The following is a 25,674-nucleotide window of genomic DNA, read 5'->3' on the forward strand; positions in this document are numbered from 1 at the left end:
GCCTAGAACTCCTGGGATCAAATGATGGTCCTGTCTCAGGAGGATCCTGAGGCTGGGGGCCGTGGGGCAAGCCTGTAATCCCAGTTGGTCAGGAGGCTGAGGCAGGAGGATTGTGAGTTCAAAGCCAGCCTCAGCAGTCAGTAAGGCCCTAAGTAACTCAGCAAGAATCCTGTCTCTAAAAAAGATATTAAAAGGGCTGGGGATGTGGCTCAGTGGTTAAGTGCCCCGAGTTCAGTCCCCAGATCCCTAGTAGCTGGAACTACAGCTGGCTGTTTGTTTCATTTCTGTGTGTGTGGTACTGGGGGTCCAGGTACTGAGCCCAGGTCCTCCTGCATGCCAGGGGAACACTGCCACTAAGCTATGTCCCCAGTCCTTATACAAATTGTCTGCCACTGAACTACACACCAGCCCTTGGGGTTATTTTCTTTTCTCCCCCTCCCTTCCCCGCTTCTTCCTAGAGATTGAGTTTAGGGCCTCACACATGCTCTGCAGGCACTCTTGGGTTCTTTTCTTTTTCTTTTTTTAAAAAATATTTTTAGTTATAGGTGGACACAATGTCTTTATTTTACTTTATGTGGTGCTGAGGATAGAACCCAGAGCCTCACATATGCTAAGCACGAGTGCTCTACCTCTGAGCCACAACCCCAGCCTCTTGCGTTCTTTTCTTAATGGTTCTTTTCTTAAGGGCAAGGTGGGTGCTGGGAGTGGCTAGGACTGCTAAGCACATTCTCTAAAAATGCCACCTTTTCAATAGTTTTAAAAGTGATCCAATGTTAAGACTTGAAATAAAAGACATCTTTTCAACAAATGGTGCTGGAACAGCTGTATATCCAGCTTATACCAAATTATCTAGAGCGGGCTGAGTGGCGCATGCCTAGAATCCCAGAAACTTGGGAGGTAGAGGCAGGAGGACTGAGAGTTCAAAGCCAGTCTCAGCAATTTAATGCAGCGCTAAGCAACTAACTCAGTGAGACACTGTCTCTAAATAACAATACAAAAATAGGGCTGGGGATGAGGCTCAGTTGTCAAGTGCCCCTGAATTCAATCCCAGTGGGGGTGGGGTGTGTGGGGGGGGGTGTGGGGGGGAATTATCTGGAGTCATTTGCTATGGAGAATGCCTATCTATAATCTCATCAACTTGGGAGGCTGAAGCAAGAGGATCACAAATTCCAGGCCAGGCTCAGCAATATTTTAGAAGAACTTGTCTCAAAAAAGTTAGCTGGACATGGTGGCACATTCCTGTAATCCCAGTGACTCAGGAAGCTGAGGCAGGAAGATAGAAAGTTGCAGGTTAGCTTTTGCAATTTTGTGAGTCCCTGAGCAATTTAATGAGAACCTGTCTCAAAAATTAAAAAAATAAAATGAGGGGGGCTGGGGATGTGGCTCAAGTGGTAGCCTGCTCACCTGGCATGTGTGAGGCCCTGGGTTCGATACTCAGCACCACATAAAAATAAAATAAACTAAAGGTATATTGGCAACTAAAACAATATTTAAAAAAAAAAAATGAAAACTCCGGGGGATGTGGCTCAGTGGTTATGTAAGGGTAAAAGAAATTGAAGTTAAAGCGTAAAAGTTAAAGGGTAAAAGACCAGGTGTTGTAAAGTTTCTAAGCTGCAAGGTCTGAGTTAAAATGTAAAGGATTAGGTATTGTTAGGTTTCTATGTTACCTGCAAAACCTGAAATCCCTGTAGCTGTTAGGACAATACTGGAATTGCCCAGTAAACATTTCCTCTGGCTGTTTGGTTGTTTAATAACTGAAGGGCTCTGGGTAACTGGTCACGTAGTCCTTTAGGCCCTAAAACCAATCAGTTTGAATGTGTACCCCGTTTAGAAATGACCTATCACTCCAGCCTGACCAGTTCCCACCAATGAATGAACTAATCATGTTTAGGAGTTGTTGTTCAATTTTCCCGCGCCTCATGATGATTTGTTCTGATGTATACAAAGCCCTCCGCCCTCCCCAAAAAGTGTACTTAAGCAGTGCTCAGCCCCTGCTCGGGGCTCTGGGCTGCTTTCCCTTCTTGAGTAGGCACGGAGCCCCAGCATGCTGGTTCAATAAATCCCCTTCTGCCAATTGCATGAGTGGTCACTTGGTGGTCTCTTTCTCCGACGCTTCGCCTGACCCTTACAGTTAAGCACCTCTGGGTTCAGCTCCCAGTACCAAAAAACAAAACAGTTACATGTGATCTAACAATTTCACTCCTGGTAAGTTGCCTGAAATGACTGATTGATTTTTGTGGTGCTGGGAATGCAGATGGACACAGTTCCTTTATTTTATTTGTTCATTTTTATGTAGAGCTGAGGATCAAACACAGTGCCTCACACATGCTAGGTAAGTGCTCTACCCCTGAGCCACAACCCCACCCCAAGAACTGATTTACTTCTGCAGCGTGGGAAATCGAACCCAGGATTTTATGCATGCTAGGCAAGTGCTCTACCACTGAGCTACACACCCAGCTCAACCCAAGAGAATTGAAAACATGTTCACACAAAAAGTTGTAAATGAATATACATTGTAGCACTATTCAAAGCAGGCCCAAAGTGAAAACAACTGGAATCAATTTATGGATAAATAGAATGTGGTATATCCAAAAAATGAAATATTATTCAGCCATAAAAAGTAATAGAATATTGATACCTGCTATGACATGGATGAATTCTCAAAACATTATTCTAAGTGAAAGAAGCCAGTCACAAAGTGCCACACATTATATGACTCCATTCATGAACTACCTGGAAGAAGTGTAGTGTTTGCCAGGAGCTGGACTAGGGGGATGGGGAGTCACTGTTAATTAGCACAGGCTTCCTTTTCCAGATGATGAAAATGTCCTAGAGTTAGATTGTGGTAATTGATGCATAAATTAATGAATATAACCTGAATTGCACCTTTTTTTGGTGGGGAGTAGAGGGACCAGGACCAGGGACTGAATCCAGGGGCGCCTAACCACCGAGCCACATCCCCAGCCCTTCTTAGTTTTTATTTTGATACAGGATCTCGCTAAGTTGCTGAGGCTGGCCTGGAACTTGAGATCCTCCGGCCTCAGCCTCCATGTGGCACCGCCGCCTGTCGCCTCACAGCCTTTGATGTGAGAGTGTGGCAGTGCCTGTTGTCCCTGACTGGCAGAGAGGTACTGGGCTGCAGGAGCACCTATGGTCACTTCCCTGGCCTCCGCCTTGGCTTTGCTCAGATTCTCTGGTCTGAGAGAGCTGGGGCTCCTCCTGGCTCATCGCCGCCCCGTGAGCAGCCAGCCTCAGGCTGACAGGCAGAGCAGCCCAGGACTGGCAGGGCCTTCCAGGTCCAGGGCACTTACCTTCCTCATGACCTGGTGAGCCAAACATGTGTCGAAGCCCAGTTGACCTTGTTCTCCAGGTTTTCTCTTCCTTCAGTTCCTTGCTGAGCTCATACCCCTGGACTTCAACACTAACATTCTAAAAAAGATCTCTGTAGATCTTTTTAAGAGATACCTCTTCTTTTCATTAACACTTCAGCCCTCAAAGGTCCTCTGTGCAGAAATTCCTGTGAGTCCTCAGTAAAGCCTCCAGGGTTTGCTCCTTCAGACCTGGGACACCTGCCCAAGGCGGTGCAGAATCCACCATAGTGAGCCACACCAAGACTCATGGAATTTGCAGTGTAATGAAGGAACTGTAAATAAAAAGTAGGCAGTTGCCTGGCGCAGTGGCGCAAGCCTGTAATCCCAGCGGCTCAGGAGACTGAGACAGGAGGATTAAGAGTTCACAGCCAGCCTCAGCAATGGCGAGGCACTAAGAAACTCAGTGCAACCCTGTCTCTAACTAAAATACAAAATAGGGCTGGGGATGTGGCTCAGTGGTCAAGTGCTCCTGAGTTCAATCCCCAGTACCCCCAAAACAAAAAATAAATAAATGAAAGAAAAATAGGCATGTAACATTTCAGGTGATGTTAATTGCTTTGGAAAAAAATAAGAAAGCAGGGTAGGAGGATAGTGTTGGCTGGGGGAGGCCCAGTGCATTCTGGGGAGATGAGGTTTCTCAGAGCAGCAAACCCCAGCACCCTAATAGTCTGGGAACACATGAACTCATAGGCACACCCTGACTGGGCAATATGGTCAGGCCACCTCCCAGCATGGTGGCCTGAGCCACAACCACACCCAGCCCAAGGTTTCCCCCTTGCCCTCTTCCCCTCCTCCTCCTCCTTCTTCCTTTTCTCTTCTCCTCCTTCTCCTTTCTCTCTCTCTCTCTTTCTTTCTTCTTCTTCTTTTTTTTTTTTGTACCAGGGATTGAAGATTGAACCCAGGGGCACTTTTACTCTGAGTCAGATCCCCAGCCCTTTTTATTTTTAATTTTGAGACAGGTTCTTGCTAAGTTGATGAGACTGGCCTCAACTTCATGATCCCCCTGCCTCAGCCCCACAAATCACTGGGATTACAGGCATGCTCCACCACACCCAGCCCAGGGTTTTCTTCTTTCAAGGTCAAGATGCCATTTCATACCTACTAGGATGGTCACAATTTAAAAAAAAAAAAAAAAAGAGGGGCTGGGGTTGTGGCTCAGAGGTAGAGCGCTTGCCTAGCACGCGTGAGGCACTGGGTTCAATTCTCAGCACCAAATAAATATAAAATATTGTGTCCACCTATAACTAAAAAATAAATATTAAAAAAAGAAAACAATATACAATGACAATGTGAAAAGAACCGGAATTCTTGTGCATTGCTGGTGGGAATGTCAGATGGTGCAGTTGTTGTGGGGTTCGGTGTAGCTCAGTGGCAGAGTATGTGCTGAGCATGTGCAAAACCCTGGGGTCCAGCACAACAAAATAGTTACTTTTAGGATTATCGTTTGACCCAGTAATTCTACTAAACATATATGCCCCAAGAACTGAAGGCAGGACTCAGGGGGGTCCTGCACACCAATGTGCACAGCAGTATTATTCACAAGAGTCAAAAGGTGGAAACAACCCAAATGACCCCAAATGGATGAATGAATTAATAGATGTGGTCTGTTTATCCACATCTGTCCATTCCATGGAATATCATGCTGCTTTAAAAAGCAATGAAAGTCTATCACATACAACAAGAGGAATGATCCTGGAAAATGTTCTGCTAAGTGAAATGAGGCAGATGGAAGACCAATATTGTATGACTCACCTTGTATAAAATATCTAGAATAAAGTCTGAGAGACAGAACATAGAGACAAGTTGATTGGCTGTTGGGGGACAGGAGAGCCGGTGTTCTTCTGCCTAACAGGTACCCTGTTTTGGTTCGGGATAATGAACTAGATAATGATAATGGTTATACAACTGAATTGTACACCTAAAATGGTTAAGAGGGTAGGTTTTGTTGTCTATGGTTTACCACTATTAAGAGAAGACAGCAGGCCCTGGCCCTGCACAGCGAGCCCTTAGCAGGGATCTGGAGAGTGAGACTCTGGTGAAACTGTGACCCTCAGGTCCAAGCACACCCTTCTTGACAGTGTGCAGCCCAGGCAGCTGTCTGGCGGCCAAATGAGGTAGCCCGAAGGTGACAGTCATCAGCGCCAGTCTCAGAAGTGGTGGCTGTATGCGGGTGGCATTGGAGGGTTTTTAATTGCTTCTGAATTAATATGCTTACTTCTCACCCCTTGGGCGCTTGGGTTTAATTACTGTCTTAGGTCACATATGCAAATGAATCTGCCATCATTCCTGGTCCCAGTGGACAGCAGCCCTGATTACCAAGCCCTCCCACTTTGCAGTAAGACTGGCAGGAAGCAGCTGAAATGCAGGCCTCTGGCTGAGCTGACAAGGAGCTGATGAAGGAGGCGCTGCCCCACATTCTGGGTCTGGAGAAGCTGCAGAGTTCAAGGTTGTGTCAGGGGAGTCCTTGCTACCTTAAGGCCCGGGGAGGTGGTTGTCAAGGGCGGAGAAGCCCCATAGGCCTTGATGTCAAGAACCCTTGGGGACAGAGGACTTTAACAGAAAAGGAAAGAGCTGGGTAGCTCTCTGTCTGCCGAGAGCCAAAGGGCCCGGTGTTTCAGGCTCAGATGCTTGGAGGGCCAGGCAGGTAGGTCAAGGGGGGCAGTGTGCAGGGAGGTCTGTGGCTGTGGAAAAGAGGGGTCAGCGCTGCCTTCTGACAGTGTGGGCCCAGTGTATTTATTTTCCAGTTCTGCAGAACCCAGAAATTGACATTTTCACAGGAAATTGTTGCTTCAGATTTTGGCCACTAAGTAGAATTAAAACAATAAAGCAAAACCATAAGGTTCCTGGGTCAGGGATGGGGTAGGATTTACTGGGAAGGGGTTCAAGGAACTTCTGGGGGTGTTGGAAACGTTCTGACACGATTGCAGTGATGGTTACAAGTCTCCCATTTGTTAGAACACATCAGCTGTACACTTGAAGGTCACCTGGTACTGGATGCAGTTGTACTTCTACATGGTTGGTTGAATGGTGCAGGGAAGAGCTGTGCATGGCCCTCCAGCCTGGGCTTGCTGGAATGACTCCCACAGAAGGGTGGTGAGAAGGACCATCTGCCATCGATGGGGCAGTGACCCGAGGACACACCATCAACATCCACAAGTGCATCCATGGAGCAAGTCCCTTGGGCACTTGAAGAGATCCAAAAATTTTCCATGAAGGAGATAGGACTTCAGATGTGCACAATGATACCAGGTTCACAAAACCACCTGGGCCAAAGGAATAAGGAAAGTCCCACTCTGCATCCGCATGCAGTTGCCAAAGAGCATGACTGGATGAAGACTTTCCAAGTCAAGCTCTATACATTGACCACTTATGTAACTGCCTGTTACCACTTTAAAAAAGTTTAGAGACTGGGCAAGGAGTGTAGCTCAGTGTCAGAGAGCTTGTTTAGCATGTGTGAAAAGCTGGCCTCCATCCTACCCTTGAAAATAAAAGCCCACAATCATCATGGGTGAAAACTACCTGCTGGTTATCAAAGTTATAAAGCGCTCACAGGAACCCAGGGAGAAGTGCTGGGACCCACAGGGGCAAGTCAGTTTAACAAGACCCCTGGAACTTGACATAGCCTGAGCACTTTCCTTCCTTTCGCTGCGTTCTATACCTTCCATAGCTGGGCACATCTGCACCTCATTGTTAGGCTTAATAGCTTTGTTCTGAATGGCAGCCTAAGTGGATGAAGTAATTCGTAGTACTCTACATATATGATAATTGGTGGGTGGTATTAGTAGTACCATTATAAATTTTTTTTTAGATGTTGATGGACCTTTAATTCATTCATTTATTTATATGCAGTGCTCAGAATTGAACCCAGTGCCTCACACATGCTAGGCAAGCGCTCCACCACTGAGCCGCCTCCCAGCCCAGCAGTACCATTTTGTAGATGGGGAAGCTGAAGTGCAGTTGTTGAGTAGGAGAGCCAGGACCCGGGGCCACACAAGCCTAGCTGCATCCACATGCTCTGCCACCACGCTGTTCTGCTGCCATGTGGCCACTGTGGGTGCAGCAGGTTTGGGGGTCCCCACAGTCTGGAGGAGAGCTGAGCTGGCTGCATGCACAGGGCTGGTGGAATCCACCGCCAGGACACAGGCTCCTGGAGGGGCCCTCCCTCAGCCACCATCTTCCTGTCTCAGCTGCATTCTAGGAAAAGGACCAGGGCTTGGTCTCCTGGAAAGCAGGCATTGTAGTGCTGCCTGGTCCTCACCCACCAGGGTCGTCAGGCTCTGCTGCACACTGGAGCCAGCTGGGGGACTTTTAATTGGTCTGGGGAGAGGCCTGAGCAACAAGAGCTTTCCAGGGGGTTTCTAATGTGGCCAAATTTGAGAACCACTGCTTCGAAGTTTTAATTTATTTTTGTTCTAATGTCAGAGGATCAGAATTCAGAGGTCGGAAAACAACCACAGATGAGAAATATATGCAATGTGGAAAAGTATTTGTAATGCAAAGTAAAAAGAAAAAAAAAAAAAAAAAAGAAAACAAAGCAAGCAGAGAACACTAAGAAGTGCCAGTGAAACCCTTTACTTTGAAAACACTTCCTGTGTGCCACTGCGGTCTGGAGACACACTAAATCCAGGCCAGCTCTCAGAAAACCTGGTATTCATATTGCCTGTGCTCCTTCAGACAGGTCCCTGGGAAGAGGCCCACTGGCCTGCAGTCCTGGCCAGCTACATCTGCCCATCAGTGTCAGGAATGTGCTTTGCTGGTTCTGGGTCAGGAAGCTCAGTCAGCTTTCCTAACTCCGGTGTCTTGGTGTGCTAAGCTACCCAGTCCAACCTGCAACCGAAATGCCCCTAGCCCTGACTTAGCAGCCTTCTTCTGGGGTTGAGTAGGTTGGAAAGGTGCTATCTCTACTTGCCCCTGACCTCAAGAGCAATCAGTGCCTTTATCTAGTAGTCAGAAAATGTGACATTAAACCAAATTTAAAAACACCAATGGTTGTCAACTTGAGCATGATCCCAGTACCAAACTAAGCATTACTGTGACATTGTCCACAGTTGCAAGCACTCAACCACTGAGCAACAACATCAGATCTTTTAATTTTCTCAGATAGGGTCTCAGTAAGTTGCCAAGGCTGGCTTTGAACTTGAAATCTTCTTGCCTCAGCCTCCCAAGTAGCTGGGATGACAGATTGTACACCACTGTACCTGGATCAGTAACCTTTCTTTAAGATATATTTTTTTAGTTGCCAATGTTATTTTATATAATGTTGAAAATCAAACCCAGGGCCTCACACATGCTAGGTAAGTGCTCAACCACTGAGCTACAATCCCAGCCTCAGATCAGTGACTTTTTTTTTAAAGGAAGGGGGGCGGGGAGAGAGGGGAAATAAATCTTTTTTGTAGATGGACACAACACAATGCCTTTATTTTTATGTGGTGCTGAGAATTGAACCCGGGTCCCACCAGTGCTAAGTGAGTGCTCTACTGCTGAGCCACAATCCCAGCCCAGTGAAAGGACAGCTTCCCCTGTGCCCTGCGGCTCCATCCCTGCCGACTGGCTGCCTGAGGGCCTCCCACTTGCTCCACCAGGCACCCCCCAGCACAAAATCCAGTTCTTTATGTGTTGCTCCTCATGGTGATGGTTCCTTGGGTTAAATCCTGACTGAAGGAGCCATGAACACAAAACATCCACAAGGGGGCCTCCTGGGCCTGGGGATGTGGCTCAAGGGGTAGCATGCTCGCCTAGCCTGCATGAGGTACTGGGTTCGATTCTCAGCACCACGTAAAAATAAAAAAAAATAAAAATATTGTGTCCACCTAAAACTAAAAATGAATATAAAGTGGGCCTCCTAGTCCCCAACTATGCACTGTATTAAAATACAATTCAAGTTACTTTCTTTGACCAATTTATTTCAGGGGAAGAAAAATGTTAATATAAGACCTCTTCAAGGGGCAGGTAGCTGCCGCAGCCTGTTTACAGACTCTAACAGGTAGCAACCACAGTATTCCACCTTTCATTTAAATAAATGTATTCTTCATGCGTGTTCAACATCATCCTACAACTGTGCCTTCTGCAACATGAAGATGAGGTGGGCATTAGCTGCAGGTAGATAAGAGCACTTTAAAGAACTTAGGAACGGACTTTGAGGTTCCAGGACCTCCTAGATCTTCCCCTTGCCCTCCCAAGAGCTGTTTTTGAATCATTCCACCTGCTCCCCGACCCAAACAGAGCCAGCAGCCCTGACCTGGGAAGGGAGTTCCTCTGGCTTGCACAACCACTTGGCTCTAATAGCTCCGCTTCTGTGCTGCCTCCCCAGTGGGAGAAGTCTTAACTCTGGGAACCAGCATGCCTTGGCACACTGGCTGTTCATGGACCTTCATCTTCCTTAAGGTGCATACGCCCTCCACAGACACAAACTAAAGCCTCCAGCTTTTCCAGGTTTGTACCCCACTGCCCTAAGGGCCCTAGGAACCATGTCTCTCTCACACATTCACACACACACAGAGGCAGTGTTCTTATGGGTCACTGAGGCTATTTATTTTGCATATAAAACCACTGGGGACCTTGCCTGTAGCCACACTGGAGGAGCACATAGTTCTGGACACTTGGTGGGAAGCAAGCTGAGAACGATGATTCAGGCCAGTCACATGATTACACTGTGAGGGTTTCCAACAGGGCTCTGGGTGGTCACCTTGGCTTCTGCAGGAGCACTAAGGAACTAGTGGTGGGAGAGGGGAGCTAACCACCAAAGGCCCCACAAGCACTGGTGGGGGCTTGAGCTGTCCACGCTAAGTCAGGAGGAGAATCTAATTGAGGATCTAATCTCCAGACAGTGCCGAGGGCTCAGGCCTGCCCCAGCTTACTTAGCCAGGGGGTTTCGGAATTTCCTGCCGGCAAACTTCGCCTTGTCACCCAGCTCCTCTTCGATTCTTGGAAGGCACAAAAGATAAACGGAGAGGGAGTGAGGAGGGCTGGTCAACACAGGAGGCTTATTTCACAAGTGCAGCAGGGACTCCCAGAAAATGAGAATCCCTTCTGGCCTATCCAACTCATTCCTGAACCCGGCTGTTCCCAGCAAGCCAGGAGCAGCTGCTCCGCTCCCCTCCCCCTCCCCTCTGAAGGGCAGAGAACAGACACCAGTATGAGCACTTTTTGGAATATAAAATTCCTAACATTTTTTTTTTTTTAAATGAGAGAATCACCCAGTTTCCTCAATAAACATCTTGGGAAAAAAGGAGGGGGGGAAATTATTAGAAGACACAAGGCACTATTTGGGTCCTGGTGCCCATAATGAACAGGAATCTTGAGATGATGGGGGGACAGAATCACTGCTACACAGGGGCCATATAATAGGGAGAGTGGCTTTTCTGAATGCATTGAAACCTTTCAGGGTAAAGTTTTGAAGAAAGAATAATGTGGGAGAAGTTTTAAAATAGATGCTCCTTTTCCCTCAAAGTGCAGAAAAAGTAACTTATAAAAGGGACAAGTGTTCCTGTGTCCTGGGACTCCCCATGACACAAGGAGACAGCAAAGGGGGCCAGGGCATCCAGCAGCACACAATAGCACACCCACCCACCTGGCCCTGGTTTCCTATCCTCAAGACCAAGTAAGGTGGAACAGTTATGACTGTCAAAGGGATCCAGTTCTGCCTCCCACCAGAAAAGGGCAGCACGGATGAAACAGGCTTTTGCTATGGCCTGGCATCGTCAGGCACCTGAGAGTCTGTGCTGGCCCCGTGCCAACCCCAGGCCTGATTTCCTGTGATATGTGCCCAGTGCACACACCCCCAGACCAGAAGTGGAGGGCACCACGCTTAGTGCAGACCCTGGCCCCAGCCCTCGCAGGGAAGCCTCTTTACCTGAGGAGCTGGTTGTACTTGGCCAAGCGCTCAGATCTGCAAGGTGCACCAGTCTTGATCTGCAGGGAGAAAGCAAAGGCTGTGCTTGCTTGTGGGGCAAAGGGAGGGCACCACAGTGGAGAACAATTTTTAAGGAGGACCCTAAGAACATGGAGGGGCAAAGCATCCAGGCAGGGCATTTGTGACCCTGTTCTGTTCAGGATTGTTAGCCATGGCAGCTGTACAGAGGACAGTATCAACAAGAGGCAGAACCATCAGCTCCCACCCACATTCGGGCTTTGGGTCTTCCCAGGGAACAGACATCTCAGGAAATCAGGACAAACCTTCTGCCTAAGGAGCCCTCACCTGCCCAGTGCAGAGTCCCACCACCAGATCGGCAATGAAGGTGTCCTCAGTTTCCCCAGAGCGATGAGACACCATGACGCCCCAGCCGTTGGACTGGGCCAGCTTACACCTGAAGTGCGACAAAACCGAGACAGCATGAGCTCCCTGCCCGCCCTCACCAGAGCCCAGCAACAGGGGGTGAAGCTGCCGTAGCCCCAGGTCAATCAAACCCTGGCGTTAGCCTCCTGGTTGGGGAACAGTCTGCTCAACACCCCAGCCCCCCATGGTGCCACCACCTACTTTGGTGTTCAGCTGTGAACCCTACTACACTTTCAGGGTACCCTAGTCACCCCTGCGAGGCACTCACGCCTGGAGGGACTCAGTCACTGAGCCGATCTGGTTGACTTTGAGCAGGAGGCAGTTGCAGGACTTCTCGCTCACAGCCTTGGCAATGCGCTTGGGGTTGGTCACAGTGAGATCATCGCCCACCACCTGGATGCCTGCACTATCCGTGAACTTCTGCCACGCTTTCCAGTCGTCCTGGTCGAAGGGGTCTTCGATAGACACCACTAGGGAAGGAGACACACTGTCAGTGAGCTGGCCTCTGGGCCGCACAGCTGGAGCCCTGCTCCTCGGCTCACAGCCCCCGCTGCAGGCCTCTCACAGGACAGACAGTGGCTGTGAGAGGAAAACACTGCCTACCACAGCTGCCGCAGCACAAAGGTGGCTAGCCTGGGCCCATAGGGTTTTTCTCTTAAAGGGGAATATTTACCTGCCTCGATGGCAGGTTTATGTAGTATCACTGAGAATAAGCACACAGGTAGAGCACCCATCCATTATGCACGAGGCCCTGGGCTCAACCCCCAGTACCACAGTATTTTTAAAAAGCACGAAGGCCTGAGTTTGGGTCTGGGCTCAATCCAAAGTTCCCAAGTGCAACAATTAACTAAGGGAGTTAGACTTCTGGGTCTGAACTCCTGCCCCACCAGTTGCTGTGCACCCTTGGGCAAGTTATCATAACAGTCTGTGCCTTCAGTTTCTTCTGCAAAACGGCAGGGGCAGTCCCTATCCTCTGTGCAATAGGTACAGCACAGCCTGCTCACAGGGCCACGAAGGACCCACAGCTTGGTTTCCCCCTGTGCAAGGGAGTGTGGACTGCATCTGCCCTCTGTGGCTGCGGTGACAGCGTCTAAGGTGCACACCTCTTCACACGATGTCCCTGCTGGTACTGAAAGGACCATGTCCTAGAGTCCTCTCCACAGTAGGAACCACTGTTATGTGTGCTATGTTCATTACCCAGAAACCCCCGCTTGGGGAGGCATGTGGGCATTCCGCAGAGCACTCACCTGGGTAGTTCTTGACAAAGGACTTGTACAGATCAGCCAGCTGGTCAGGTGTGATGTACCTGCTGGGGTCATCAGGAGACTTGAAATCCAGGTCATACTTCCCAGATCTGTAGAACTCAGAGGCGGCCACATCCATGCCGATGACGACCTTGTCAGTGTAGCCAGCCTTCCCGATGGCGGTCTTCAGCAGCTCCAGGGCTGGGGAGAGGAGCAGCAGTGTGATAACAGAGACAGCGGCCACGTGGGAACCAGAATAGGACCAGGAGCTTGCCCCAACTACCAGCTCTGAGGACCAGTTATTTCCTTCTGTCCCTCAAGCATCACCTAAGAAAACAGCCCTTTCTCATGGACAAATGCTCTCAAATTCAGCACCTAGGACAGCTGAGATGTCCAGGATACAGTTACAGTGAGACTAGCAGAGATCAGCTGTACCAAGGACAGGCTTTAAATAGAGCCGAGGCTGGGATCCAAGAGGGAGTCCTGGGCAGCAAGGGCCATCTCCAGGCTGTTCCACCGAGATCAGGACTAAGGGCTGCCTCATAGCCCCGAGGCTCCTGCTCAAAGACCCCCTCCAAGCTCTTAGGTTAAACCATTCAAAAGGAAGGAAGCAGGCTAGGGGGGTGGCTCAGTGGTAGAGCTCTTGCCCAGCATACACAAGGCCTGGCTTTGATCCCCAGCACCACCACCAAAAGAACAGGAAAAAAAAAGGGCAATGTTCAAAAAGACACACACTAAACATCAGGGAGAATCTGCCCTGTACAGATCTCCCACAGCTAAACCAAGGCAGGACCAGGGTCTCCTCTTAAGCTTCCTGTGGCTGTGCACGCCTGCAATCCCAGCTACATGGGAGGCTGTGGCAGGAGGATGGCAAGTCTGGGGCCAGCCCAAGCAGCTCACATCAGCCACAGCCTCCTAATTGGGTTCTACCACCACTGAACTTGCCCTGTGCACTGATGGGAAGGAAGGTACTCCTTTGCCTTCTGGTCTCTGGCTTATTTTGGCCCCTACCCAATGAGTCCCCAGATGGAAACTTCCCTCCCAACCCTGTCCACAGGGTCTTACTCCTGCGCCCCAATGGCAGGTCCTCCAGCATCTTTACCTTCTTTATTCTCCAGAATGTTAGGAGCAAACCCGCCTTCGTCGCCCACATTGGTGGCATCTTTCCCATATTTATCCTTGATGACGTTCTTCAGGTTGTGGTAGACCTCTGCTCCAATGCGCATGGCCTCCTTGAAGCACCCAGCGCCCACAGGGAGGATCATGAACTCCTGCATGGCCAGCTTGTTACCAGCGTGAGAACCACCGTTGATCACATTGAACGCCTGCAGAGAGGTACCCGCAAACCCTCCAGTTACCATCTGGGTCACAGAGGAGGCAGGCTCCAAGGATGGCTGTGGAATGCTCACTAGGACCTGAGAACTGCGACAGTTCCCATCAGGAGGAGCCTCTACACGAGTGCACTCTCAACCTGACAAGGAAAGCACTGCTAGTCCCAAAGAAAGGCCTGGGCACAGGGAGACGGGAGGTCACTGATCATGCACTTAGCAAAGGGCAGAGGGCTGCTCTTTGAGGCTGAGACTTTCAGGGCCCCCTTATATCCGCTGTGCTGGGAATCACGTTTAGGAAATCAAGGCACAGGGGCTCTTGTATCCCCAGGAAGAACTCCCACCCCCCCTATTTAAAAAGTTCCAACGAGCCACTCACCGGAACTGGCAGGATGACTTCTGAGTTGCCAGCCAAGTCGGCGATGTGGCGGTATAGGGGCACCCCCTTCTCTACAGCACCAGCTTTGCAGACAGCAAGGGACACACCCAGGATAGCATTCGCACCAAACTTAGCTGGAATGGAATTAGTTAAATTAAGGGGCTTCTGATTCACCAAACTCTCTGTCACTGGCCTTCACCTGTGAGTCGCCCCCCAGCTGTGCTACCTCAGATGGCATTTAGAGCAGGTGGGTTCCTTTCCTGATCTCTCATTCCAAAGTTTAAATGGCATGTCACATGGACCACCTATTTCCCAAGAGCCTCTTCCTGCTGTCTCCTGGTTATACTCCAGAATCGAGCATGTGACTTCTCAAGGTGAGGCAAAGAAACAGAAGAGTCAGCCTGTAACCAAGTTTCTAGTTCTGGATTGCACAGCCTCTTCCTGAGCTTTTAAAAAGGTCTCCAGGAGATCCCAATCATACCCAGCAAAGACTTGGTAACTCAGGCCACTCACATTTGTTTTCTGTTCCATCCATCTCGATCATCAGTTTGTCAATTTTCTCCTGCTCCACAACATTCAGTTTCTGCAGGGGAGAGAGGAGGGTGAGGGCCAACCACAGAATCTTTGCTCTCTGCCATGAAATCCATCAAACTTTGGAATGGTGCAGAGTCACAATCAATTCTGTGCTCATATGGTAGTATGTACTCAGTGTGTAGGGGCCATGGGTCCTCTCCTCAGCACCAAAAGAAAACAAAAAACAAATACACAGACTGCCTTTTACTTGCTTTATGGTGTCTGGCATTTCTCTTGGCCAACAATGGAGGCTGTACAGCCTACCTCCTGAGTCCAGGGTCACATACACCAGACAGACTTGCCTGGCACATGCTATGTAAACTATTAATACAAACAAGAGTAAGTCTTTAGGGGCAATAAATAACAAAGCTCACTGTTCACTCAAATAAGCTGGGCCTTGCAAAAGCTGGGTTTGTGGCTGCCTCTCTTGGCTAAGACCAAATGACAGCCATTCTCTGATGGGATTGTGATTTTTGCAGGTTGTCTAAAACCACTTAACATAAGTGTGAGACAAGCACCTCACCATTGAGCTACCACCCCACTCCCAAAATGAGCGCCTTGAAAGCAACAGTTTTGGGACTGGGGTTGTAGTTCATCAGTAGAGTACTTGCACAGCATGTTGTGAGGCACTGGGTTAGATTCCCAGCACCATATAAAAAATAAAGGTGACCATCTACAACTACTTTGGCAACTTAGGGAAGTCCTAAGAAACTTAGTGAGACCCTGTCTCAAAATGCAAAGGGCTGGGGATGTGGTTCAGCACCCCTGGGTTCAACCCCTGGTACCAAGATAATAAATTCAGCTTCAGCACTGTTTTAAAAACTTTATAAAAACTTTGTGGCTCAAGTGGTAACGTGCTTGCCTGGCATGCGCGAGGCGCTGGGTTCGATCCTCAGCATCACAAAAAAATAACGATTTTGTGTCCACCGAAAACTGAAAAATATTTTTTTTAAAAAACTTTATAATCCAACCATAATGATGTATGGTTTTATATGTAATGTCCCTTACATATCCTCATAAACAATTCAGCTAAAAGTTTTCCTGGAGGGGCCCTGGCCTGAGCCTTGCCATTTGAGGGCACAGAAGGGCAGAACAAGGAGCATGAGGAGGTGCTCAGGAGACCAGAACAGAGGGTGATGTAGGCTGAGTGGTAATGAGGAAATTTCATCTAGGGACTCACAGGTAGGACTAATTAGACAGTGCCACAAAGGCCAGAATAAGCAAGTCGGAGACCCTGAAGGCAAAGGAACACCCTCTTCCCATCGGCACACAGGGCAGATGCGGAAGGACCCGATGCCAGGAGAAGCAGGAGACTGCTGTGGCTGGTCTGGACAGCGTGAGCTGACCCTTCCCATCTGGGGAACACAGCAGAGAATGAAGGGCCACAGGAAGTCGAGACAAAAATCCCTGAGGTTGGTTGTCAGGTCCCCAGCCCTATTTTACCTACAGCACCTCTCCTTTTGTTTCACCTACTGAATCTGTGTTTTTATTTAGGTACTGGGGATTTACCACTGAGCCACAGCCCTAGCCCTTTGATTTTTGAGTCAGAGTCTTACACACACGGGCCTCAGGTTCAATCCCTAGCACTACAAAAACAAATACAAACAAACAAACAAACAACAAATCTGGACCTAATTTCTATCAAGACAGTTGCAGGGAAGGGGGTGGGGGAGAAAATCAAGGGCTCTGGAGTGCTCTTCATTCCTCTGGTCCAGTTCCATATGCTATTAGAAGTGGACACTAGACAGGGAGCAGGTTAGATTGTTCATGCACAAAACACTCCCAAGCACAACGGGAATCCAACTGGCTTCCACAGCTCTCAGAATAAGCTCTGTGAACAGAAGAGGCCCTGGGCCTGGAACTTGCCCAATTGGTACTGATGTGCATTAGTTACTAGGAGAAGGTCCTACCTTGCTAACCAGGGCAGGTGCAATAGTTTTATTGATGTGCTCAACAGCCTTTGAGACACCTAGAAGGAATAATCAAATCAAATTACATTAATAAATACAGGCTTGAGCAGCACTGCTGGAAAAGCAGTGGTTATGCAGACCCAGAAGACCACCAAGACCCTCCTGACCTCTTGAAAATTCCACCCCAATTCCCCTAGAATCAACTTTCCAGCCCAGTCTGAGTGCTCTTACCTAGGACACCAAGGGGTTAGAGCTGCACAAAGAGCAACCAGCTCAGAATATTCTGAGGTTAGTTTGCAAGACCATGCACTGGAAACACCAGCCGCACACTAGACGATGCCCAACGGTTACCTGAGTGCACAAGGCTGGCGCCAGGAACTCATTAACATACTTAACGGGTCTGGAGACGCCTGCCCAGTAGAGGTGGACATAGAAGGAAAGAGAGACTCAGAAGAGAAGAGGCTGTAAAGGACAGGATGGGAGAGAGCAGAGACAGGAGGGCCAGGAGTGTCAGGGTCTGGGTGTATCTTCTGATGCTGGCCTACTGAACAGGGTAGTATGCCTACGTGGAGACAGCTCTCACCAAGTGGGAGGGGACACACGGCCTTCCCTTCTGCTGTGTTCCTCAGCCAACTTCACAACTGCCCTTCCCTGTGGCCCTTTTGGATATTCCCCAGTTGCTATTCCCCTGAAATCTTAATATTCCAGATGTGCTATAGCACCTGTTTATGATTATGTTATAAATGTCTGCCCAACCCAAATGAACCAATTCTCAGATCCTGAGGACCGTTATCACCCTGTTGAGAAGACATAGTCTAGCCCTCTGTGCTTTGTTGTGACATGGGTACCGGGCTTCCATCTCCAGAAAGGTCAAAGGTGCATAAAAACTAACAAGTCAAACTGCACACAGTCAACCAGAGTCTGCCTAAGCCAGAGCAGTGCTTGTGTGAATCAAGTCCACAGAAAACCAATTGTAATGACTCATCAGAAGGCTCCTGTCAATGGCAGGCCTGGGTCAGAAGGCCCAGATGCAATGGGAGGAGGAGAGACATTCCCTTGGTAGAGGCTGCAGGCCTTCTTTTCATGCCTGGGGTCTGTGGCCTGACTAGGAAGGAGTATTCCAGACCGGACAGAAGAGCAATAAATAGACAGAAGCACTAAAACTCCTGGCCCAAATTCCCAGGCTTGGGAAACCCAAAACCAATAAGCCAGCTCTGCTGGCTCTCCCATATGCTGGCACAGTGCTTATTCTGACTATAGAGGGGATATACTACTCATTACCCCTCAAAACAGGGAGAAGGGGTGGGTTTGGGAAAGGGCAGGAGGGGGCTAGGGACAGGAAGCTAGCTCAGACTCACTGCAGAGGTAGGTGTGGGCTCCAAGCCTTACCCTTCCCCATGTAGCGAGTTTTGTCATTGTCCCGGAGCTCTAGGGCCTCATAGATACCAGTTGAGGCCCCACTGGGCACAGCAGCTCTAAAGAGACCTGGAGGAAAGGAAAAAAATATATTGCAATTAAGAAACAGAGCAAGAACACAAGTCCAAGTTCCTTCCTACTCACGGGCAGCATCTGTCACTGGGAAACACTGCACTGTTACTTCCTTCTACCGTCTGGGCAGCCCCTACCGCAAACCACAGGAGCTCCTCAGACCTGAATGTGCACATAGGCAAATGCAGACACAGGAGGAAGTCAAAGGCCTGCATCTCTTAACAAGCCTACAGCTGGTGTGTGGGCCACTGGAAGCTCTGCCCAACAAAAACAGAACTGGAGCCAGGAAGGGAATGGAAGATGTTCTATGGCTCATTTGTTTCAGTTTGGACAGGGATCAATGCTATTTTGGGGTTCTCTGCCCAACAGGAAACTGGAAATTAGGGTGGACCGGGGAAAAGAAGGAACAAAAGACAATAAAAGGTACTAGTTCAGAAACACCAGGTAACACTGAACCACAATCTTGCAACTACAGAAACCAGCCCCCAGGCTCTTCCTGGAGAGGCACAGGGATGGCCACCTCTGGACTTTCTCAAGTTGTAAGGAATCCCCCATCTGAGGGCTGCAAGGGGCTGGCGAGGTGTGGGGACATGCAGGCAAATGGGTGACGAGGGAAAAACAAACAAACACCACCAGAGTTTAAACCTGGTGATCTGCAATGACTGACTGATCAGCAGGACACAGCCAGGTCACAACCCACCTGCCACTGATCAGGGAAGAAGAAAGCAAGAGTGAGTGGAGTCCATGGAGTCTGGGTGAGGACACAGTGAGGTGGGCTCACCGACTGAAACAAAGCACCACTCTGGTGGGGAATGCTGATAGTGGGTGGTGGTGGGGGGGCCCTGAGTGTTTGGGTGGGGCAGCGCTTACATTTTGCTATGAATTTAAAGAAGCTCCAAATATGTCAGAAAAAAAGAAAGGTGGGTGGGAACTCCTAAATCTATCATCTCGGGGCTGGGGATGTGGCTCAAATGGTAGCGTGCTCGCCTGGCATGCGTGCAGCCCAGGTTCGATCCTCAGCACCACCAAGAACTGAAAAAATAAATATTAAAAAAAAAAAAAAAACAAAACAAAACCCATCATCCCGTGTTTTTTAAAAGATGCCCTCTCCCAACAGTCTTCCAGGGCTTGGCGTCTTTTTAAAGTCAACCAATTTCCAAGTGGAAAGTTCCACCTGCTGAATGAGCCAGGTATCTCAAGAAAGACTATTCATAGCATCCTACAAGAACCCTGGGTCTTCCCCACAGGGCAAATGCCTAAAAGAAACCAGACTGCCCACCACAGGCTCTTGGGGAATGAAATGAGACTCCAGAATCCTCCGTGTTGGGAGGCACTGGGGGAAGACAGGAAGGGAAGGACTGGGTTCCAGTTCCAGGCTTGTGACTCAGACAGTGACTCAGCTCTGACTGGCAGGCCCTGGTGAGCTCTGCATTGCTAAGTGAGACGTTGCCTGAGGCTCTTCCAACCACACCCACCACATCCATGTCATGTATAAAGCAGCCAGGACACTGGTGGAGGTGACACAGGGCTACAGAGAAGCACTGGATTTTATTCCTGAAGTGGAAGTTTTTAGGAGTCCCCATGTCAATTCTTTCTTTACATGGGAAAACTTCCCAGGGGGACTTACAGCCAGGTGACAATAAGAGCCTCTGAATTGTCCCTGACCGGGGGCTCAAGAGCAATGGACAGACACACCCCTCCCCTTTAGCCTCTCAAGGAGAGATCACCAAATCACACTCAATCTGCTTATTTGGTCACAGTGAGCTGTGCAGCCAACAGCAAGTGATGGGACCTTTTAGGGACAAGGTCTCAAGGCACCACTGACCTTGCATCCAGCAAGAATTTGCTTTAATATTAAGAAGCACTGAATGTGGTGAGGAAGCCAAGGCAGAAGGATTGCAGCTTTAGGCCAGTCTGGGCAACTTAGTGAGACCCTGTCTCAAAATGAAAAATTAAAAAGACCAGGACTTCTTGCCTTACAATCCCCCTGATGCTTCAGGAATGTGTCTAGCACATACACGTGCAGACCAGTGAGAAAAGCTGCAGCATTAACAGGCTCATCATTGCCATCATAAGGCAGATTTTTAAATAAAGCATGGTAGAAGGAAGTAAGGAAAGAAAGGTGGCACATACCTTTTGAGGTGTAGAGGTCCACTTCAACAGTGGGATTCCCACGAGAGTCAAAGATCTCCCTGGCATGGATCTTCAGAATAGACATGGTGAATCTCTGTGGGGAAACACAATCCATATTTTCCATAAAACACAATGCAACATTTGCTCATTCATTTAAAGGTTCTGAGGGCTCCTGGACCAGAAGGGTCTGCACTGGACAAAACACTGGATGTATGAACATTGCTTAGTGGAGACAATCCTGCTGGAAAGCAGTGGGAACTGCTCCTCAAAAATAAGTCAGAGGTCTATGGGTGCAGCTCAGTGGTGGAGCACTTGCCTTCACTGTTCTAGGCCCTGGGCTTGATCCCCAGCACTGGCAAAAAAGAAAAGCTGGAGAATGGGGTAGCCTCGCATGTCACTCAGCACAAGCAGACCCTGGTTCAATCCCCAGCACTAAACAAATGGAGGAGGAGGGAGCAAAAACTGAAACCCAAGAATGTGTGCACCAGAGAGAAATAAATCCAACTGTTAAGATTAATGTGTGCTGGCATGCAGAATGTCTCTGAAATGGGTCACTGTCATCAGTTAACAATGAGGGTTGGCCTGGGAAAGGAAAGGGACCAAGAACAAATAGCTAGGAAGGAGGGACATGAAGGTCACAAGCAAAACCTTCTAGGATAATGCCAAGAGGGAGGCAGGAGGGAAATCTGGTTTGTAGTGTAATGGAGAATGAAAAGTTTAGGGCATGGTTTATTAAATTAAAATTGAAGTAACAGTAGCAGGTTGAATTAGTAGAAATTTGAGAATTAGAAATATTGAGTGTGGAGGCCAGGAAAAACTGCTCTTGTCACTTTCTGATTTCGCAGTATTGGGTCTTTAGCAAAATAGGAGATATCATCTCCTCAAAAACTTAACTGTGAATGCTTTGATTTGTAAAAAGAGGAAAGGTTCTGTGAACACCAAGGGATGAAGCCTTCTTTGAAAACATCTTTAAAATAATAATGAAAGTCCTAAAAGAATGCCTTTTCTTACTTTTTTCCTTTGGGGCTCACCAAAAAAGAAACTAATCCAACAATCTGTAAAACTGAAGTGGACAAGAGGAACCAGATTAGTGTTCAGGAGCCATTATCTAGCTGGACCCCCCACCGACATCTCTGAAGGGTTCTGAGGAGAGAGGGGCATTTTTTCTTTTAAACTTGTAGAATTCGATTAGGAACCCACTTTTGTGGTTTTGTTGTGGGTGCAACAATGGATTTCTGTTCACTAGACAAGTTAAAGTTAATCCGTATTCCAAAAAGGCACTTATTTAGATATTCTTTAAATTTCTAGTTAACTTTGAGTTTGGCAAATTATGAATCTGCATAACAATTCAGCATCCACATTTACACTGTAGATTTTGGGTGCACGTTTAAGCACATCTTTATTTCAGTACCTCATCATTTGGATTCATTTTATCGATGTAAGATTAAATAATTTCATGATGTGAAAGGAAAAGGCGACATATCCTTTTTAGCTGCTTGGATTTAACTCCCAGCCAGGGGGCAGCACAAGTGGACCCCGACGGAAGAAGACCACGTGGAGGCCACAGGGAGCAGGAAGCTTTCTTAAAAGCATCCTTTCTAAGTCTGAGCAGGGCCCGAGGGTGGCCAGGAAGCTCTTGCCCAACTTGGGCGAGGTCCGCTGAAGGACTTCCCAATTATCCAACGTCTCTGCTGCAGCTTCCTCAAGCACCTAAGAAATACCGCCCGCCGTTGTAGCGGAGCAGCGACGGGGTGGCCACCAAGATGCTGGGCTGCAGACCGCGAGGCGAGGAGGGCGAGGGGCCGCCGCGGGGGGAGGGGAGGAAGGGCACGTCCCGGGCCTTTCTTCGGGTCCTGCCCCTCCCTCCACTTTGGTTAGAGCCCGGCTGGAACGCGCACCCGGGCCAGGTCTCTCCCTCCCGCGAACCTTGCACTCGGATACTGATGGAAAAGCGCCCTCCAGTTCCCCGCCACGCGTGGGTCGCGTGCGCTGCGGACTTTCCGGGCCCAGTTAGCCCGCCCCGCGATCACTCGCTGACCCGCACCCTCCCCTACGCAGAGAAGCCCGAGTCCCACAGGTGCGCCCGCCGCCGCACCCCGGCCTCCCGGCCCGCCCGGCCCGCCCGGCCCGCCGTGGGCCGGGAGCCTGCACGTGCCCACCGCCCCGCGAGCCCAGCCCGCCGCCTCTGATGACGCCCGCCCCCGAAGCTGGAAACCCCGCGCCGCCTACACTGCAGCTCCTCCCAAGGGCCCCTACCTGGCTGCTGGATCTCGTCTCCAAGGAAAGAAGCGGAGGGTGCTGCAGACACCGAGAAGAGCGTTAAGCCGGAGAGGTACCTGCGCCCCGAGTCCGCGACCTGCTCTCTGCGCCGCCGCCCCGACTTCCTACGCAGCCCCAGAGGCTCCGCCCCTTCCCGCCTCCGGGGGACGCCCCCTCACCGTCGCCTCGCCATTGGCCAGGCGCGCCGTCACTCTGGTCCTCGCCTCCCGGGAAGGGGTGGGACTGCGGCTACGCCGCGGCCAGAAAATAGGGGGGGGCGACGACCCGGGACGTGGGGCTGGAGGGCATGGTAGGCCCTGGGTCCCTAGCGTCTGTGGCGGGGTTCGGGTGATCCCCCTGCGTTGGGACCCCCTGAGCCGAGCGGGGGCCGGCGCAGCCGGGGCCCCGGGGAGGGGCGTGGCGGCGCGGCCGGCATTAGGACTTGGGGCTCCGGCACGTACTCCAAGTCCTGCACGCACTCGGCGTCGCTCTGGCACTACACGTCCGGCCCACGACCTTGGTGACGACCTTCTTGGCCCGGCCCTTCTGCTGCCTCAGTGTGGCCACGAGGTTTTGGAGAAGCCGGCGGGGTCCAGAAGTTGAGCGGCTGCGCCCGCGCTCCACTCTCGCGAGGGGCCCGCGGGCCACGTGCGCCTGCGTGCCTCGCTGCGGGGCCTGGCTGCCGCTAGCCACCCGCCAAGGTGACCCCGTCTCTTTGTCCTTGCTCCCAGGCTCAGACTCGAGTCTCAAGCCAAGGTAGCCAAAGGCAGATTCACTTTCCCTTGATGTTACTCAATTTTATTTACATATATGTATATTTTAGTTGTTGAACCTTTGTTCATTTATTTATATGCGGTGCTGAGAATGGAATCCAGAGCCTCACACATGCTGGGCAAGCATTTTACCACTGAACAACAACCCCAGCCCACAACTCAGTAAGACTTTTTGTTGTTGCTGCGGCTTGAACCCAGGGCCTCAGGCATGTAGGCACAAACCTTATCTCTCAGCTAGCTCTCAGCCCTTTCTAATGATTTTTCTTTTCTTTTCTTTGGTGCCTGGAATTGAACTCAGGGGCACTCGACCAACTGATCTACATCCCCAATCCTATTGTATTTTATTCAGAGACAGGGTCTCACTGAGTTTCTTAGCATCTCCATTGCGGAGGCTTGCTTTGAACTCACATCCTTCTGTCTCAGCCTCCAGGCCTCTGGGATTACAGGTGTGCCCGGCTAATGTTGCATTTTAAAAGGAAATTTCATATCCCCTCATCCTCCCCACCCGCCGGGCATTAGATCAGATTTACTTGTGAACATACATATAATGACTTGGGATTGAATAGGCCAGAAGGTTCAAGACAAGTAATATTCCATGGTGGTTTGGCAAATGAAAAACAGGAAGTATTGGGTGGGGTCATTTTTATCTTTCCAATCAAGAAAGAACTGATAGAGCTAATTGGCACATACCTGTGATTCCAGCAATTTGGGAAGTGGAAGTAGGAGGATCCCAAATTTGAGACCTCCCTGGGTGACTTAGCAGAGACTCTTTCAACATTTCAAAAAAAGGGCTGGAAATGGTAACTCAGTGGTAGAGTGCCCCTCAGTTCAATTCCCAGTAACTAGCATACACATAAACCTGATAACTATTAAAAATCAGCTCTGTGGGGGCTAGGGTTGTGGCTCAGTGGTAGAACACTTGCCTTACACAAGTGAAGTACTAGGTTTGATCCTTAGCACCACATAAAAATAAATAAAGGTATTGTGTTCATTTACAACTAAAAAAATAATTTTTTTTTTTTAAATCAGCTCTGCTATTCACACACTCCACCCCAAGGATCATTTTCTTTTTATTTATTTATTTATTTTTGTGGTGCTGGGGATTGAACCCAGGGCCTTGTGTATGCAAGAGAAGCACTCTACCATCTGAGCTATATCCCCAGCCCAAGGATCATTTTCTTTTTTTTAATATTTATTTTTTAGATGTAGATGGACACAACACAATGCCTTTTATCTGGTGTTGAGGATCGAACCGGAATCCGGGTCCCACCCGTGCTAGGCAAGCACTCTACCGCTGAGCCACAATCCCAGCCCCCAAGGATCATTTTCTATTATGATCATTTTTGTGTTTTCTCAGGTCTAAATCTGAGAGCTAAAGCAATGTCATGCACCTCCCTATTTTCATATTGCCTTCCATAAAGGGGCTCAAATAAATTTATTGTACCTTCTGGTCAGCTACAAAAGCTGCATTTCCTCTTCAACCTCTAGCATTGTGGTCCCTGGAGCTCCTGGCCAGTGTTTCCATAGCATTGGGCAAAAGTGAAGGGCTATGAAGTCCATGGCATTTGCTCCTGATTAAGAAGCAACAGGAAACTAAAATGTTTCATTAAAGAATGTTATGAATTTTGCAAACAGTTTTTGATTTCACCAGCAATACACTGGAGTTTTTGGCTGCATAAAACCAGCCCCATGACTCAGCAACTAAATCAAGTTCTAAGCCTTAGGAAATCAGACAGATCTTCTTTTCAGAGCAATTTTAAGGTGTGGTCCTGAAAATGCTCCAAACAATCTTTTTTTATTTTACATTAAAATGGTTAGATAAAGATAGACCAACAGGGCTCTTGTAACTGATGTCTGGCCAGAACTGGTGAATCTAGGAAGAATTAAATGCAGAACATGATCTCAGACAGCTGCTGTTTCAACATTCTTGGAGGCCTCCAC

At 49.1% G+C, this 25,674-nt stretch overlaps 1 protein-coding gene across 2 annotated transcripts; it reads right to left on the reverse strand.

Moving 5' to 3' along the window:
* Nucleotides 1–9,877: 9,877 nt before the first annotated feature.
* On the reverse strand, nt 9,878–25,199 carry Eno1 (enolase 1). 2 transcript variants are annotated; one of them, XM_071617317.1, is made up of 12 exons: nt 25,178–25,199; nt 20,702–20,795; nt 18,470–18,565; nt 17,081–17,139; nt 15,111–15,180; nt 14,598–14,731; nt 13,993–14,215; nt 12,894–13,091; nt 11,915–12,116; nt 11,569–11,677; nt 11,224–11,282; nt 9,878–10,294 (listed from the first exon to the last, which is right to left on the reverse strand). In XM_071617317.1, exons 2-12 carry the CDS (start codon nt 20,784–20,786, stop codon nt 10,225–10,227), a joined length of 1,305 nt encoding a protein of 434 aa, XP_071473418.1. In that variant the 5' UTR covers nt 20,787–20,795; nt 25,178–25,199; the 3' UTR covers nt 9,878–10,224. The 2 variants fall into 2 exon arrangements, with proteins under 2 accessions (XP_071473418.1, XP_027803223.1); XM_027947422.2 differs by lacking the exon at nt 25,178–25,199 and adding an exon at nt 22,958–23,092.
* Between the last annotated feature and the right edge of the window lie 475 nt (nt 25,200–25,674).

This window comes from Marmota flaviventris, chromosome 10, assembly GCF_047511675.1.
Source record: "Marmota flaviventris isolate mMarFla1 chromosome 10, mMarFla1.hap1, whole genome shotgun sequence".
Classification (NCBI taxonomy): Eukaryota; Metazoa; Chordata; class Mammalia; order Rodentia; family Sciuridae; genus Marmota; species Marmota flaviventris.

Bases quoted from the DNA above. Each gene is read 5' to 3' on its own strand.
- Eno1 (XM_071617317.1), bottom strand. From the start codon at position 20,786: ATGTCTATTCTGAAGATCCATGCCAGGGAGATCTTTGACTCTCGTGGG. The intron at 17,140-18,469 runs GTAAGGCTTGGA...TATTCCTTCTAG, and splicing joins AACTCGCTACATGGGGAAGG to GTGTCTCAAAGGCTGTTGAG. The intron at 12,117-12,893 runs GTGAGTGCTCTG...CTCCTTCCCTAG, and splicing joins CTTTGTCAAGAACTACCCAG to TGGTGTCTATCGAAGACCCC.